Raw genomic sequence first — 17693 nt, forward strand, 5'->3', positions numbered from 1 at the left:
GCCGGCCCTTAAAATGACTTTCTAGTACTATCTAATCTGCAAGAATAGAAAGCTAAATAAGTTACAGTAGTATTGTATGTATTTATAACATTTCTGTATGTGATTTACAGGAAGACCGTGTACTCAGCTGCAGCTTCTAAATCCAGAACGGTTTGCACGTCTTATCAAAGAAGTAATGAATGCATTCTGGCCTGGCAGAGAGTTGATCGTTCAGTGGTATCCGTGTGATGAAGATAAACGTCACCCTTCTGTTTCATGGCTTAAAATGGTTTGGAAGAATCTTTATATACATTTTTCAGAGGATTTGACTTTATTCGATGAAATGCCACTTATCCCCAGAACTACACTAGAAGAAGGTCAGACATGTGTGGAACTCATTAGACTCAGGATTCCCTCATTAGTCATTTTAGATGATGAATCTGAAGCACAGCTTCCAGAATTTTTAGCAGACGTTGTACAAAAACTTGGAGGAATTATCCTTAAAAAATTAGATGCCTCCATACAACATCCACTTATTAAAAAATACATTAATTCGCCATTACCAAGTGCTGTTTTGCAGATAATGGAGAAGATGCCCTTGCAGAAATTGTGTAACCAAATAGCTTCGCTACTTCCAACACACAAAGACGCCCTGAGGAAGTTCTTAGCTAGTTTAACTGATATCAATGAAAAGGAGAAAAGAATAATTCAGGAATTGACAATATTCAAGCGAATTAACCATTCATCTGGTCAGGGAATTTCCTCTTATACAAAACTGAAAGGTTGTAAAGTCTTGCACCATACTGCCAAACTTCCGCCAGACCTGCGGCTCTCTATTTCGGTAATAGACAGTAGTGATGAAGCTACTATTCGCTTGGCAAACATGTTGAAAGTAGAGAAGTTGAAGACCACTAGTTGCTTAAAGCTTGTTTTAAAAGATATGGAAAATGCATTTTATTCACATGAAGAAATAACACACCTTATGTTATGGATCCTTGAGAATCTATCCTCTCTTAAAAATGAGAATCCAAATGTCCTTGATTGGTTAATGCCATTGAAATTCATTCAGATTTCACAGGAACGGATGGTGTCAGCCAGTGAACTCTTTGATCCTGATATAGAAGTACTAAAAGATCTCTTTTATAATGAAGAAGAAACTTGTTTCCCACCTTCAGTTTTTACCTCACCAGATATTCTTCACTCTTTAAGACAAATTGGTTTAAAAAACGAAGCCAGTCTCAAAGAGAAAGATGTTGTACAAGTGGCAAAAAAAATTGAAGCCTTGCAGGTCAGTTCTTGTCCAAATCAGGATGTTCTTCTAAAGAAAGCCAAAACACTCTTACTAGTTTTAAATAAGAATCATGCACTGTTGCAGTCATCTGAAGGAAAGATGACTCTGAAGAAAATAAAATGGGTTCCCGCTTGCAAGGAAAGGCCTCCAAATTATCCAGGCTCTTTAGTCTGGAAAGGAGACCTCTGTGATCTCTGTGCTCCACCAGATATGTGTGATGTCGTCCATGCAGTTCTAGTGGGCTCATCACTGCCTCTTGTTGAAAGTGTCCATATCAACTTGGAAAGAGCTTTAGGTATCTTCACCAAACCTAGTATCAATGCTGTCTTAAAACACTTTAAAATTGTTGTTGATTGGTATACTTCGAAAACCTTTAGTGATGAAGACTACTATCAATTCCAACATATTTTGCTTGAAATTTATGGATTCATGCATGAGCATTTAAATGAAGGGAAAGATGCTTTTAAAGCCTTAAAATTTCCATGGGTTTGGACTGGCAAAAAGTTTTGTCCCCTCTCCCAAGCTGTGATAAAACCATTCCATGATCTTGACCTTCAGCCTTATTTGCATAGTGTGCCTAAAACCATGGCAAAATTCCACCAACTGTTTAAGGTCTGTGGTTCAATAGAGGAGTTGACATCAGATCATATTTCCATGGTCATTCAGAAGGTATATCTCAAAAGTGACCAAGATCTCAGTGAACAAGAAAGCAAACAAAATCTTCATCTTATGTTGAGTATTATCAGATGGCTATATAGCAATCAGATTCCAGCAAGCCCCAACACACCAGTTCCTATACATCATAGCAAAAATACTTCTAAACTTATCATGAAGCCAATTCATGAATGCTGTTATTGTGACATCAAAGTTGATGACCTCAATGACTTACTGGAAGATTCGGTGGAACCAATCATTCTGGTGCATGAGGACATACCCATGAAAACTGCAGAATGGCTGAAAGTTCCATGCCTTAGTACAAGATTGATCAATCCTGAAAACATGGGATTTGAGCAGTCAGGACAAAGAGAACCACTTACTGTAAGAATTAAAAATATTTTGGAAGAATACCCTTCAGTGTCAGATATTTTTAAAGAACTACTTCAAAATGCTGATGATGCAAATGCAACAGAATGCAGTTTCATGATTGATATGAGAAGAAATATGGACATTAGAGAGAATCTCTTAGACCCGGGCATGGCAGCTTGTCATGGACCTGCTTTGTGGTCATTCAATAATTCTGAATTCTCAGATTCAGATTTTGTGAATATAACTAGGTTAGGAGAATCTTTAAAAAGGGGAGAAGTTGACAAAGTTGGAAAATTTGGTCTTGGATTTAATTCTGTGTACCATATCACTGACATTCCCATTATTATGAGTCGAGAATTCATGATAATGTTCGATCCAAACATAAATCATATCAGTAAACACATTAAAGACAAATCTAATCCTGGGATCAAAATTAATTGGAGTAAACAACAGAAAAGGCTTAGGAAATTTCCCAATCAGTTCAAACCATTTATAAATGTATTTGGCTGTCAGTTACCTTTGACTGTAGAAGCCCCTTATAGCTACAATGGAACTATCTTCCGACTGTCCTTTAGAACTCAACAGGAAGCGAAAGTGAGTGAAGTTAGTAGTACCTGCTATAATACAGCAGATATTTACTCTCTTGTGGATGAATTTAGTCTCTGTGGACACAGGCTTATCATTTTCACTCAGAGTGTAAACTCAATGTATTTGAAGTACTTAAAAATTGAGGAAACCAATCCCAGCTTAGCACAAGATACAGTAATAATTAAAAAAAAATCCTGCTCTTCCAAAGCATTGAATGCACCTGTCCTGAGTGTTTTAAAAGAAGCTGCTAAGCTCATGAAGACTTGCGACAGCACTAATAAAAAGCCTCCCGCTGATGCACCTAAGTCATCTCGCATTCTTCAGATTACAGTTGAGGAGTTTCACCATGTCTTCAGAAGGATTGCTGATTTACAGTCACCACTTTTTAGAGGTCCAGATGATGACCCAGCTGCTCTCTTTGAGATGGCTAAGTCTGGCCAATCAAAAAAGCCATCGGATGAGCTGCCACAAAAAACAGTAGAGTGTACCACGTGGCTTATATGTACCTGCATGGATACAGGAGAGGCTCTAAAGTTTTCCCTGAGTGAAAGTGGAAGAAGACTCGGACTGGTTCCTTGTGGGGCAATAGGAGTTCTGCTGTCTGAAATCCAGGACCAGAAGTGGGCTGTGAAACCACACGTTGGAGAGGTATTTTGCTATTTACCTTTACGAATAAAGACAGGATTGCCAGTTCACATCAATGGGTGCTTTGCTGTTACTTCAAATAGAAAAGAAATCTGGAAGACAGATACAAAAGGACGATGGAATACCACCTTCATGAGACATGTTATTGTGAAAGCTTACTTGGAGGCGCTTAGTGTCCTCCGTGACCTGGCCAGCAGTGGGGAGCTAGTGGATTATACTTACTATGCAGTGTGGCCTGATCCTGATTCAGTTCATGATGATTTTTCTGTAATTTGTCAAGGATTTTATGAAGATATAGCTCATGGAAAAGGGAAAGAATTGACCAGAGTCTTCTCTGATGGATCTACATGGGTTTCTATGAAGAATGTGAGATTTCTAGATGACTCTATACTTAAAAGAAGAGATGTTGGTCCAGCAGCCTTCAGGATATTTTTGAAATACCTCAAGAAGACTGGATCAAAAAACCTTTGTGCTGTTGAACTTCCTTCTTCAGTAAAATTAGGATTTGAAGAAGCTGGCTGCAAACAGATACTGCTTGAAAATACATTTTCAGAGAAACAGTTTTTTTCAGAAGTATTTTTTCCAAATATTCAAGAAATTGAAGCAGAACTCAGAGATCCTTTGATGAATTTTGTTCTAAATGAAAAAGTTGATGAATTCTCAGGAATTCTTCGTGTTACTCCATGTGTTCCTTGCTCTCTGGAGGGGCATCCTCTGGTTTTACCATCACGGTTAATCCACCCTGAAGGACGAGTTGCAAAGTTATTTGATACTAAAGATGGACGATTTCCTTATGGTTCTACTCAGGATTATCTTAATCCTATTATTTTGATTAAGCTCGTTCAGTTAGGTATGGCAAAAGATGATATTTTATGGGATGACATGCTAGAACGTGCAGAGTCGGTTGCTGAAATTAATAAAAGTGATCATGCAGCCGCTTGTCTACGCAGTAGTATACTATTAAGTCTTATTGATGAAAAACTAAAAATAAGGGATCCTAGAGCAAAGGATTTTGCTGCAAAATATCAAACAATACCCTTCCTTCCATTTTTAACAAAACCAGCAGGTTTTTCTTTGGACTGGAAAGGTAACAGTTTTAAGCCTGAAACCATGTTTGCAGCAACTGACCTTTATACAGCTGAGTATCAAGATATAGTTTGTCTTTTGCAACCAATTCTAAATGAAAACTCACATTCCTTCAGAGGTTGTGGTTCAGTGCCATTGGCTGTTAAAGAGTTTTTGGGATTACTAAGGAAGCCAACAGTTGATCTGGTTGTAAACCAATTGAAAGAAGTTGCAAAATCAGTTGATGATGGAATTACATTGTACCAGGAGAATATCACCAATGCTTGCTACAAATACCTTCATGATGCAATGATGCAAAATGAAATCGCTAAAATATCGATTATTGAAAAGTTAAAACCCTTCAGCTTCATTCTAGTTGAGAATGCATATGTTGACTCAGAAAGAGTTTCCTTTCATTTGAATTTTGAAGCAGCACCTTACCTTTATCAGTTGCCTAATAAATATAAAAACAATTTCCGTGAACTTTTTGAAAGTGTAGGTGTGAGGCAGTCATTTACTGTTGAAGATTTTGCCCTTGTTTTGGAATCTATTGATCAAGAAAAAGGAACAAAGCAAATAACAGAAGAGAATTTTCAGCTTTGCCGGAGAATAATTAGTGAAGGAATATGGAGTCTTATTAGAGAAAAGAAACAAGAATTTTGTGAGAAGAATTATGGCAAAATATTATTGCCAGATACTAACCTGAAGCTTCTCCCTGCTAAATCTTTATGCTACAATGACTGTCCCTGGATAAAAGTAAAGGATACCGCTGTAAAGTATTGTCACGCTGATATACCCAGGGAGGTAGCTGTAAGATTAGGAGCAGTACCAAAGCGACATAAAGCCTTAGAAAGATATGCATCCAACATCTGTTTTACAACACTTGGCACTGAATTTGGGCAGAAAGAAAAATTGACCAGCAGAATTAAGAGTATCCTTAATGCCTATCCTTCAGAAAAGGAAATGTTGAAAGAACTTCTTCAAAATGCTGATGATGCAAAGGCCACAGAAATCTGTTTTGTGTTTGATCCTAGACAGCATCCAGTTGATAGAATATTTGATGATAAGTGGGCCCCATTGCAGGGGCCAGCGCTTTGTGTGTATAACAACCAGCCTTTTACAGAAGATGATGTCAGAGGAATTCAGAATCTTGGAAAAGGCACCAAAGAAGGAAATCCTTGTAAAACTGGACAATATGGAATAGGATTCAATTCTGTATATCATATTACAGACTGTCCTTCTTTCATTTCTGGCAATGACATCCTGTGTATTTTTGATCCTCATGCCAGATACGCACCAGGAGCCACATCTGTTAGCCCTGGACGCATGTTTAGAGATTTGGATGTGGATTTTAGGACACAGTTCTCAGATGTTCTCGATCTTTATTTAGGAACCCATTTTAAACTGGATAATTGCACAATGTTTAGATTTCCTCTTCGTAATGCAGAAATGGCAAAAGTTTCAGAAATATCTTCAGTTCCATCATCAGACAGAATGGTCCAGAATCTTTTGGACAAGTTGCGGTCAGATGGTGCAGAACTTTTAATGTTTCTTAATCACATGGAAAAAATTTCTATTTGTGAAATAGATAAAGCTAGTGGAGCTCTAAATGTGCTGTATTCTGTAAAGGGCAAAATCACTGATGGAGACAGATTGAAAAGGAAACAATTTCATGCCTCTGTAATTGATAGTGTTACTAAAAAGAGGCAACTCAAAGACATACCAGTTCAACAGATAACCTATACTATGGATACTGAGGACTCCGAAGGAAATCTTACTACATGGTTAATTTGTAACAGATCAGGGTTTTCAAGTATGGAAAAAGTATCTAAGAGTGTTATATCAGCTCACAAGAACCAAGATATTACTCTCTTTCCACGTGGGGGAGTAGCTGCCTGCGTTACTCATAACTATAAAAAACCCCATAGGGCCTTCTGCTTTTTGCCGCTCTCTTTAGAGACGGGATTACCGTTTCATGTGAATGGCCACTTTGCTCTAGATTCAGCCAGAAGAAACCTGTGGCGTGATGATAATGGAGTTGGTGTTCGAAGTGACTGGAATAACAGCTTAATGACAGCATTGATAGCTCCTGCATATGTTGAATTATTAATCCAGTTAAAAAAGCGGTATTTCCCTGGTTCTGACCCAACATTATCAGTTCTACAGAACACACCCATTCATGTTGTAAAGGACACTTTAAAGAAGTTTTTATCATTTTTCCCAGTTAACAGACTGGATCTACAACCAGATTTGTATTGTCTAGTGAAAGCACTATATAGCTGCATTCATGAAGACATGAAACGTCTTTTACCTGTTGTGCGGGCTCCAAATATCGATGGCTCTGACTTGCACTCTGCAGTTATAATTACTTGGATTAATATGTCTACTTCAAATAAAACTAAACCATTTTTTGACAATTTACTGCAAGATGAATTACAACACCTTAAAAATGCAGATTATAATATCACAACACGCAAAACAGTAGCAGAGAATGTCTATAGACTGAAACACCTACTTTTAGAAATTGGTTTCAACTTGGTTTATAACTGTGATGAAACTGCTAATCTTTACCACTGTCTTATAGATGCAGATATTCCTGTTAGTTATGTAACTCCTGCTGATGTTAGATCTTTTTTAATGACGTTTTCCTCTCCTGATACTAATTGCCATATTGGGAAGCTGCCTTGTCGTCTTCAGCAGACTAACCTAAAACTTTTTCATAGTTTAAAACTTTTAGTTGATTATTGTTTTAAGGATGCAGAAGAAAATGAGATTGAAGTGGAGGGACTGCCCCTGCTCATCACACTGGACAGTGTTTTGCAAACTTTTGATGCAAAACGACCCAAGTTTCTAACAACATACCATGAGTTGATTCCATCCCGCAAAGACTTGTTCATGAATACATTGTTTTTGAAATACAGTAATATTTTATTGAACTGTAGAGTTGCAAAAGTGTTTGATATTTCCAGCTTTGCTGATTTGCTATCCTCTGTATTGCCTCGTGAATATAAGACCAAAAATTGTACGAAGTGGAAAGACAATTTTGCAAGTGAGTCTTGGCTTAAGAATGCATGGCATTTTATCAGTGAATCTGTAAGTGTGAAAGAAGATCAAGAAGAAACAAAACCAACATTTGATGTTGTTGTTGACAGCCTAAGAGACTGGGCATTGCTTCCCGGAACGAAGTTCACGGTGTCGGCCAGCCAGCTGGTGGTTCCTGAGGGGGACGTCCTGCTCCCGCTGAGCCTCATGCACATTGCAGTTTTTCCAAATGCCCAGAGCGATAAAGTGTTTCATGCTCTCATGAAAGCTGGCTGTGTTCAGCTTGCTTTGAACAAGATCTGCTCCAAAGACAGTGCATTTGTTCCTCTGTTGTCATGTCACACAGCAAACATCGAGAGCCCCACAAGCATTTTGAAGGCTCTACAATATATGGTCCAAACGTCAACATTTAGAACTGAAAAATTAGTAGAAAATGACTTTGAAGCACTTTTGATGTATTTCAACTGCAATTTGAGTCACTTGATGTCTCAAGATGACATAAAAATTTTAAAATCACTTCCATGCTACAAATCTATCAGTGGTCGCTATATGAGCGTTGCGAAATTTGGAACCTGCTATGTACTTACAAAAACTATTCCTTCAGCTGAAGTGGATAAATGGACACAATCATCATCATCTGCATTTCTTGAAGAAAAAATACACTTAAAAGAACTCTATGAGGTGCTGGGTTGTGTACCTGTGGATGATCTTGAGGTATATTTGAAACACCTCTTACCAAAAATTGAAAATCTCTCTTATGATGCAAAATTAGAGCACTTGATCTACCTCAAGAATAGATTATCAGGTATTGAGGAACTGTCAGAGATCAAGGAACAACTTTTTGAAAAACTGGAAAGTTTATTGATAATCCATGATGCTAACAGTCGACTAAAGCAAGCAAAACATTTCTATGATAGAACTGTGAGAGTTTTTGAAGTTATGCTTCCTGAAAAATTGTTTATTCCTAAGGACTTCTTTAAAAAATTGGAACAACTTATAAAACCCAAAAATCAAGTTGCGTTTATGACCTCCTGGGTGGAGTTCTTAAGAAATATTGGACTAAAATACATACTATCCCAGCAGCAGTTGTTACAGTTTGCTAAGGAAATCAGTGTGAGAGCTACTACAGAAAATTGGTCTAAAGAAACATTGCAAAATACAGTTGATATCCTTCTCCATCATATATTCCAAGAACGAGTAGATTTGTTATCTGGGAATTTTTTGAAAGAATTGTCTTTAATACCATTCTTATGTCCTGAGCGGGCCCCTGCTGAATTCATTAGATTTCATCCTCAATATCAAGAGGTAAATGGAACACTTCCTCTTATAAAGTTCAACGGAGCACAAGTAAATCCAAAATTCAAGCAGTGTGATGTGCTCCAGCTCTTATGGACATCCTGCCCTATTCTTCCCGAGAAAGCGACACCACTGAGTATCAAAGAACAAGAAGGTAGTGACCTTGGTCCACAAGAACAGCTTGAACAAGTTTTAAGTATGCTTAATGTTAACCTGGATCCCCCTCTTGATAAGGTCATTAATAACTGCAGAAATATATGCAACATAACAACTTTGGATGAAGAAATGGTAAAGACTAGAGCAAAGGTCTTAAGGAGCATATATGAATTTCTCAGTGCAGAAAAAAGGGAGTTTCGATTTCAACTGCGGGGGGTTGCTTTTGTGATGGTAGAAGATGGTTGGAAACTTCTGAAGCCTGAGGAGGTAGTGATAAATCTAGAATATGAATCTGATTTTAAGCCTTACTTGTACAAGCTACCTTTAGAACTTGGCACATTTCATCAGTTGTTCAAACATTTAGGTACGGAAGATATTATTTCTACTAAGCAATATGTTGAAGTGTTGAGCCGTATATTCAAAAATTCTGAAGGAAAACAATTAGATCCTAATGAAATGCGTACAGTTAAGAGAGTAGTTTCTGGCTTGTTCAGGAGTCTACAAAATGATTCAGTCAAGGTGAGGAGTGATCTTGAGAACGTACGAGACCTCGCACTCTATCTTCCAAGCCAGGATGGTAGATTGGTGAAGTCGAGCATCTTAGTGTTTGATGATGCACCACATTACAAAAGTAGAATCCAGGGCAATATTGGTGTGCAAATGTTGGTTGATCTTAGCCAGTGCTACCTCGGGAAAGACCATGGATTTCATACTAAGTTGATAATGCTTTTTCCTCAAAAACTCAGACCTCGTTTGTTGAGCAGTATACTTGAAGAACAGTTAGATGAAGAGACTCCGAAAGTTTGTCAGTTTGGAGCATTGTGTTCTCTTCAGGGAAGACTGCAGTTACTCTTGTCTTCTGAACAGTTCATCACAGGACTAATTAGAATTATGAAGCATGAAAATGATAATGCTTTCCTGGCCAATGAAGAAAAAGCCATAAGACTTTGCAAAGCCCTAAGAGAAGGATTGAAAGTGTCCTGTTTTGAAAAGCTTCAAACAACATTAAGAGTTAAAGGTTTTAACCCTATTCCTCACAGTAGAAGTGAAACATTCGCTTTTTTGAAGAGATTTGGTAATGCAGTCATCCTGCTCTACATACAACATTCAGACAGTAAAGACATTAATTTCCTGTTAGCATTAGCAATGACGCTTAAATCAGCGACTGACAATTTGATTTCTGACACTTCATATTTAATTGCTATGTTAGGATGCAATGATATTTACAGGATCAGTGAGAAACTTGACAGTTTAGGAGTGAAATATGACTCTTCAGAACCATCCAAACTTGAACTTCCACTGCCTGGCACTCCAATACCTGCTGAAATTCATTATACTCTGCTTATGGATCCAATGAATGTTTTTTACCCCGGAGAATATGTTGGGTACCTTGTTGATGCTGAAGGCGGTGATATCTATGGATCGTACCAGCCAACATATACATATGCTATTATTGTACAAGAAGTTGAAAGAGAAGATGCTGATAATTCTAGTTTTCTGGGAAAGATATATCAGATTGATATTGGTTACAGTGAGTATAAAATAGTTAGCTCTCTTGATCTGTATAAGTTTTCAAGGCCTGAGGAAAGCTCTCAAAGCAGAGACAGTGCCCCTTCTACCCCAACCAGCCCTACAGAGTTCCTTGCCCCTGGTCTGCGGAGCATTCCTCCTCTTTTCTCTGGTAGAGAGAGCCACAAGACCTCATCTGCGAAACAACATTCCCCCAAAAAGCTTAAGGTGAATTCTTTACCAGAAATTTTAAAAGAAGTGACATCAGTGGTAGAGCAAGCTTGGAAGCTTCCTGAATCCGAAAGGAAAAAGATTATTCGGCGGTTGTATTTGAAGTGGCACCCTGACAAAAATCCAGAGAATCATGACATTGCTAATGAAGTTTTTAAACATTTGCAGAATGAAATCAACAGATTAGAGAAACAGGCTTTTCTAGATCAAAATGCAGACAGAGCCTCAAGGCGAACATTTTCAACCTCAGCATCCCGATTTCAGTCAGACAAGTTCTCATTTCAAAGGTTTTATACTTCATGGAATCAGGAAGCAACAAGCCACAAATCTGAACAGCAACAACAAAATAAAGAAAAGTGCCCACCTTCAGCTGGACAGACGTACTCTCAAAGGTTCTTTGTTCCTCCCACTTTCAAGTCAGCTGGTAATCCAGTGGAAGCACGGAGATGGTTAAGACAAGCCAGGGCAAATTTTTCAGCTGCCAGAAATGACCTTCATAAAAACGCCAATGAATGGGTGTGCTTTAAATGTTTCCTTTCTACCAAGTTAGCGTTGATTGCAGCTGACTATGCTGTGAGAGGCAAGTCTGATAAAGACGTAAAGCCCACTGCACTTGCACAGAAAATAGAGGAGTATAGCCAGCAACTTGAAGGACTGACAAATGATGTCCACACATTGGAAGCTTATGGTGTAGATAGTTTAAAAACCAGATATCCTGATTTGCTTCCTTTCCCACAGATCCCAAATGACAGGTTCACTTCTGAGGTTGCTATGAGGGTGATGGAATGTACTGCCTGTATCATAATAAAACTTGAAAATTTTATACAGCAAAAAGTGTGAAAGTATTTAAAGAAAAAAAGCAGAGCTAGATGTTGAGTGTGTTGTAGCACAAATATGAATTGCTATACTTAAGCTTCGTTGCCAGTTATTTAGGAATTGTGAAGCACATTGCTGGTTGTTCGGGAGGAATTTTGGAGTTGTTATTTACATGAATATCAGCAGACCTGACCTTAACTGAATCTAAAAGAAAATTATTTTGAAGATGCTGGTGAACTGCAAAATTGCTAGATGTATGTGAATGGCTAGGGTGGCACATTATTGAACTGCACTTTATATAACCAAAGCTTAGCAGTTTGTTAGATAAGAGTCTGTGTATGTCTGGTTAGGATGAAGTTAATTTTATGTTTTCAACATGGTGTTTTGAAGGAGCTAATGAAACACTGGACATATCATTGGTTTAAACAATTAAGGGGAATTGAGTCTTTGAGTTTATCATTTCTCTAAGTGGATCCTCTTTTGGATGCATTATTTTCTTATCAGCTGGATCTGATTATGAATTTGTTGCAATTTTACATCTTAAATAGTACATTTAGAAAATGGTACAGTATTTTAATCCTGAATATTACTTGACTAAGAGTATGCAGATAGTACTTCTTAGGGTGCACTGAGTGCACTTTACATCTTTATTTTAAACGGTTTTTTACACCTCTGTTTACAGGCTTCCTATTTCATGCAGATAGCATGTGGAGAACTCACAACGGTGGCAGTTCCTATCACCAGATGCTAATAGAGCTTCCGAGAACTGCTCACCAAAACAGCACTCACCAACAGTTACAACATTTGCTTTATGTTTGTTTGTACATATTTTCCACAAATGTTATAATTTATATAGTGTGGTTGAACAGGATGCAATCTTTTGTTGTCTAAAGGTGCTGCAGTTAAAAAATCTTTTGTCTTTCAACATGGCCCTTAGTGGAGTTTTTTGGATTTTACTTTGAAAACATTAAAAAATTATAAAATCATTGTGATAGTATCCAGTAGTTTATAATAGGAATTATCCGCTTGTATCTTCCCCATGAATGATTCAGAACTGACATTTAATTTTCATCATGTTTGAGTGTCCTGCCATATGTATTTACTTTAACATATTTCTTTTGCAGAATGTAAAAGGTAATGATAATTAGTTTATATAAGTGTGCTGGCTGTAAATGATGCTAAATATAATATTTTATGCAATTAAGGGCTTATGGAACATACTTAAAACTTTTTTACTTTTATTAGTAATAAGGAATGTTTGCACCTCCACTATTGTATTGTTTCTGGATGTGAAGCCATGTAATTATTTCTGCTATTATATTAAGTGCCATAATTTTAATAAAGCAAATGTACATACGAAATCATTGTAACTGGTATTTTCTGAGAAATAGTTCATTGAAAATCAGACTTAATATTTTCCTATATTAAGTTTTACTATGTGTGTATATTGGAAATATTAATTTTCCTATGTGTTTTATACTGGAATTTTATTTGGTTTCTTTTTATGATTGACTATGAAGTATTTGATATATACTAGGTTTATTAGGTGCTCATTTATTTAGTTAAGAGTTTATTTCACCTTTTTAGGGAATAAGATTAGTTGATATGTATGGTATGTATATGTATTTGGAAATAGATACATTAAATATGGCTCTTGGTGAGGTGGAGGCTGAATTGATATTTACCTTGCCTCAGAAGAGGCTACATGTCTGGGGCTACTTCACACTTGAGCCCTGAGCAATAAGAAATGTCTATCTTTATCCCCGAGGCACAGGCTTCAAAGGTAGGCAGATGAGGCTACGAGTTCTCTGTTCTGGGGCTCCCCAAATGCTGGGTCTTCAGCTTTCTGGGACTTTCTTAAGAAGTGCTGCTTGCTACTTTGAAACTTGGATTCAGCATTTGGAATATATTTTATTGCTTTTGGATATTAAAATTTACACAGAAAATCTTTTCTGGCCCTTGTGATAGTTGATCTGGTTGGAGTTTTGTGTTTTTTTCTAGACTTCGTTTTTTAAAAAAAAATACAGGTTGATAATCCCGTATATGAAACCCTTGGATCCAAATGTATTTCATAATTTGGATTTTAGAAAGTTTATACAAGTGCATATAACTTTTTAATGGAGCATTCCCATCAGAGTTGGGAAGCACCCTTTAATCAAATACAGCAATATTTCTGTAGTGAAACCTATGAATATTCACAGTAAATTGAATACATAGACCTGATAAATAGCCTCGTCTAAATTTAGGTCAGGTTTTGCCACCAACAGTTTACAGCAGATGTATTTGGAAAGTTTTCATTTTTTGGAGATTCTAGATTTTGAAATTCAGCATAAGGAATTTTGGACCTGAACTCATTTTTGTATTTTAGTATTTTATACTTTTTTTTCCTCCCTATTTTGCTTTTCTTATTAAAAGGGAAGTGGAAACTGTGAACCAGTGTGTGGAGTAGCTGCTCCCGAGTAGCGCACGGTGGGGAGGGGTGGGAACAGGCCTCCCCGCATTCAGGAGCAGGTTCTGTGCTGCCAGAGGAGCAGGGGGTGAAAGTGTCCCCAGCAGAATGGCTGGATTCCTCATAGCCTCCCTGAGGCAACCAGGAAGAACCCGCGGGGTCCAGTTATTTTGAGGAACAGGGGATGGGGGAGCGGGGAGTGCTGAGAGCCCAGGAATCTACTGGTAAAGTGTGCGGAGAGTTTTTAATAAAGAGAAGTTGACAGGCCAGGTTTGGGGATGAGTGGGAGTTTCTTCCATTAGTACCTGTCGACATTTTCTGTATTTCAAATGTTTTGTAGCTCTCAAGGATAAAATTAGTAGTGCCGGTAGAAAATAGCAATTATAAAAGATTTTAATTAGTCATGTATTTATTAGAGTTCTGCCAGAGAAACAACCATAGGAGATAGATGGATAGAGATATGTGAAGAGATCCGTTTCTAGGAGTTGACTCGTGACTGTGGGGTGGCAGGTCCACAGTCCTGGGGCTGGCCTACACCACAGGCTGGACACGCCCGGGCAGGGCTGAAGCTGCAGTCTGCAGGTGGAATTTCCGAACACTTTGGCTTCTAAAGTTTTTTTTTCATTTATTTTAGCAAATATGACTTAAAAGTAGTGTCATGCATTCGTTCATTTGACAACAGCCCTCCTGAGCACGCAGTGCACACATTACGTCAGGTGCCGGAGGTGCACGTTGCATCCTGGCTGCGGTTCCCGTCAACCGTGGCCGGGTGAGACTGGTCTACGTGTGCTATGAACCTCGTCTGTTTGTGGACTAAAGCCAAAATTACTTAGATTTTATTTAAAAATAAATGTGTTTAAAACGTATGCTTCTTTCTCTTATAGTTGATTAGGGGCTCAGGAAGTACCCTCATTTACTCCAAATACAAAGTCCACGTCTCTAAGAAGACAGAATTGAAGTTGCACTGTCTATTCAGTTAAAAATTCACTTTTTACTAAGCAGTGCCCTTAGATCCTCTTGTTCCACCTGCTTGTTTATACTTGATGCAAAATTTATTTGGTTTCCAAACCATAGCACATTGGAAGTGGAATTTAAAATATGGAGAAGACTGCTAAGAAGTAAGAAGCGATGTTTTAAATCAGGGAAGGAAGGGGACAAAAAACTATGTAAATCAGACACAGCCTAACAGCCTTAGCATGAGGACTTCTGTCCTTTGAGAAGAATAGCTTCCGCTCTCCTCCACTGTTCCCCAGGGGAGTAGAGAGGGACCTGCGGGGGAGAGCGGGGGAGGACCTGAGCGTGTGTAGCTCACCCCTTCCTTGCACTTTGGGTGTGGCTGCCTTCAGAACAGGGGCTCTGTCCACCCCCTCCATGAAGTGAGCTACGGAGTTGGGTACCTACAGTTCTGCTCGAGGTGGGAGAGCTTCGTGTTTTATTCAGCTGTTGAGTCTTAGGAAGTCCATTTTGCTGCAAATCGTACTTCTTTACTATTAAAGCCGATATTTTGATCGTCATCTTTTCGGCTCATGTTTACTTCTCAGTTTGGAAATTGGAAAAGAAATAAGGGCTATTTTTTGAAGTCACTAAAATATCAACACTCAATGGTCTATAACCACTTAATATTTAGGAGTATCAGTGTTTATACCTCATTAGGTATGTTCATAATCATGACCTTAGACCTCTAATGAAAATTGAAACTACACTGTATAATGTATTTAAGACAGGTTTATGTAATACATTTTAGAATACAGCCTAACTAAAAGTTTTGATTCTAGCCAAGGATGAATTCCTTATCATCACACTGGTGAATGCAGTTATCCATAACAACTTCTTTCATGATGATTCCATATAGCAAAGAAGCAAAAAAATCTAATTTACAGCTTTATTCAAAAGGTTCTATTCTCCATACTTTCTCCTTGATTCTTTCTCTTGACCTCATTTTATCATCTAAGCACCATTTTTTTTTTTTTTTGACATGTACTATGAGAACCAGGCTAATTTAGAAATTTTCCATGGTGATCCTGTGCTGTGTCAACCAGACTTGAAGACATTTGTTTGGCACAAACAAGGAACAAGAGAGTAAGTATGACCAAAAAAAAAAAAAAAACAGGCAAACTATTTACTATGACAATAGGAATGTCGTAGCAAGAAAGCACACACTGATTTTAAACATCAGGACTTGGGGCCAGCCGGGTGCCATAGTGGTTAGGTGCGCGCGCTCCACTTCAGCAGCCCGGGGCTCGCAGGTTCGGATCCTGGGCGCGGAGCTATGCACTGCTTGTCAAGCCGTGCTGTGGCGGCGTCCCATATAAAGTGGAGGAAGATGGGCACGGATGTTAGCCCAGGGCCAGTCTTCCTCAGCAAAAAGAGGAGGCTTGGCAGCGGATGTTAGCTCAGGGCTGATCTTCGTCACAGGGAAAAAAAAAAATCAGGACTTAACTAAATGGAAAAGGTGAATGCCAATTTATAATCTGAAAACAACTTAACCCCCTGAGAAACTTTAGTAGCATTATATTCTGAGTTGAGTTTGCTCTTAACTGCTTAGGAAGCACTGTATATTTTGTAATTTCAAGTGTTCATGCATCCTAGCAATTTAAAAATTGAGGAGTTGTTATAAGCGGGCTACACTGTTAAAGGAATGCCTTGTTAAAATGGCATTAGAGGTTAAGTGCACATGCTCCGCTACTGGCGGCCCGGGTTCGGATCCCGGGAGCGCACCGACGCACCACTTCTCCGGCCATGCTGAGGCCGCGTCCCACATACAGCAACTAGAAGGATGTGCAACTATGACATACAACTATCTACTGGGGCTTTGGGGAAGAAAAAAAGGAGGAGGATTGGCAATAGATATTAGCTCAGAGCCGGTCTTCCTCAGCAAAAAGAGGAGGATTAGCACGGATGTTAGCTCAGGGCTGATGTCCCTCACAAAAAAAAAAAAAAAAAAAAAAATGGCATTAGAAATAGAGACAGTTCACTTTTCTACTCTGTTCTGAGACTGTAGAAATTAAATTTAACTTGTGTTTATAGTTATAAATCCTATAGTTGGAAAGTGGCAATGCTGTTGGTCCCACTACATCTTGTGCTGTTTGGGAATTCTAATTACAACTGGTAAAACAAAACCCACGGCTCTTTGTGATGAAGGGCATTTTACAAAGTGAGTGGCTTACACAAAACTAACCTGTTTTCATAGGTTTAGTGTGTCCCATACGATTAATACAGCAACTTGCACAACCACTTGGTATAAACATTTTCACAAACTGAGCATCTGATTCTATGAAGTTATGTCCAGTCTTTTATCTGCTGTGTAGAGGTAAGTACACAGGCTGGCCAGTTAGGAGTACCACCACCTACTCGCTGTTTGATCTCGGTGGATGACAAAACCCCTTCAGACTTTAGTTTCTTCACTTGTCAAATGAGTATTATCCCATCTACTCAGTTATCATGTAGATTGGTGTTTTCGATGGAATGAGACAACATGTCAAGGTTTTTCAGTGAAGACAGCTGTTCCAATGTAGGATCACATTTGAGTTTAACTTCAGTAGACACTGTCTGACTCTCCTATTTGAACCTTTGTTTATCACCAGGAACTTGGGGAAAAGT

The 17693-nt window shown here is 38.3% G+C and overlaps 1 protein-coding gene across 7 annotated transcripts in view; it reads left to right on the forward strand.

Moving 5' to 3' along the window:
• The window catches only part of SACS (sacsin molecular chaperone), a 118592-nt gene extending 105587 nt beyond the window's left edge, over positions 1-13005 (forward strand). For all 7 annotated transcript variants that reach the window (XM_087436311.1, XM_087436306.1, XM_087436312.1 and 4 more), the window contains one exon: positions 111-13005. In XM_087436311.1, coding sequence (XP_087292437.1) covers positions 111-11668 — 11558 coding nt within the window. In that variant the 3' untranslated portion in view covers positions 11669-13005. The remainder of the gene's footprint in view (positions 1-110) is intronic.
• Positions 13006-17693: the final 4688 nt, after the last annotated feature.

Source organism: Ceratotherium simum, chromosome 10 (assembly GCF_057802395.1).
Source record: "Ceratotherium simum simum isolate JZ-2026a chromosome 10, ASM5780239v1, whole genome shotgun sequence".
NCBI lineage: Eukaryota > Metazoa > Chordata > Mammalia > Perissodactyla > Rhinocerotidae > Ceratotherium > Ceratotherium simum.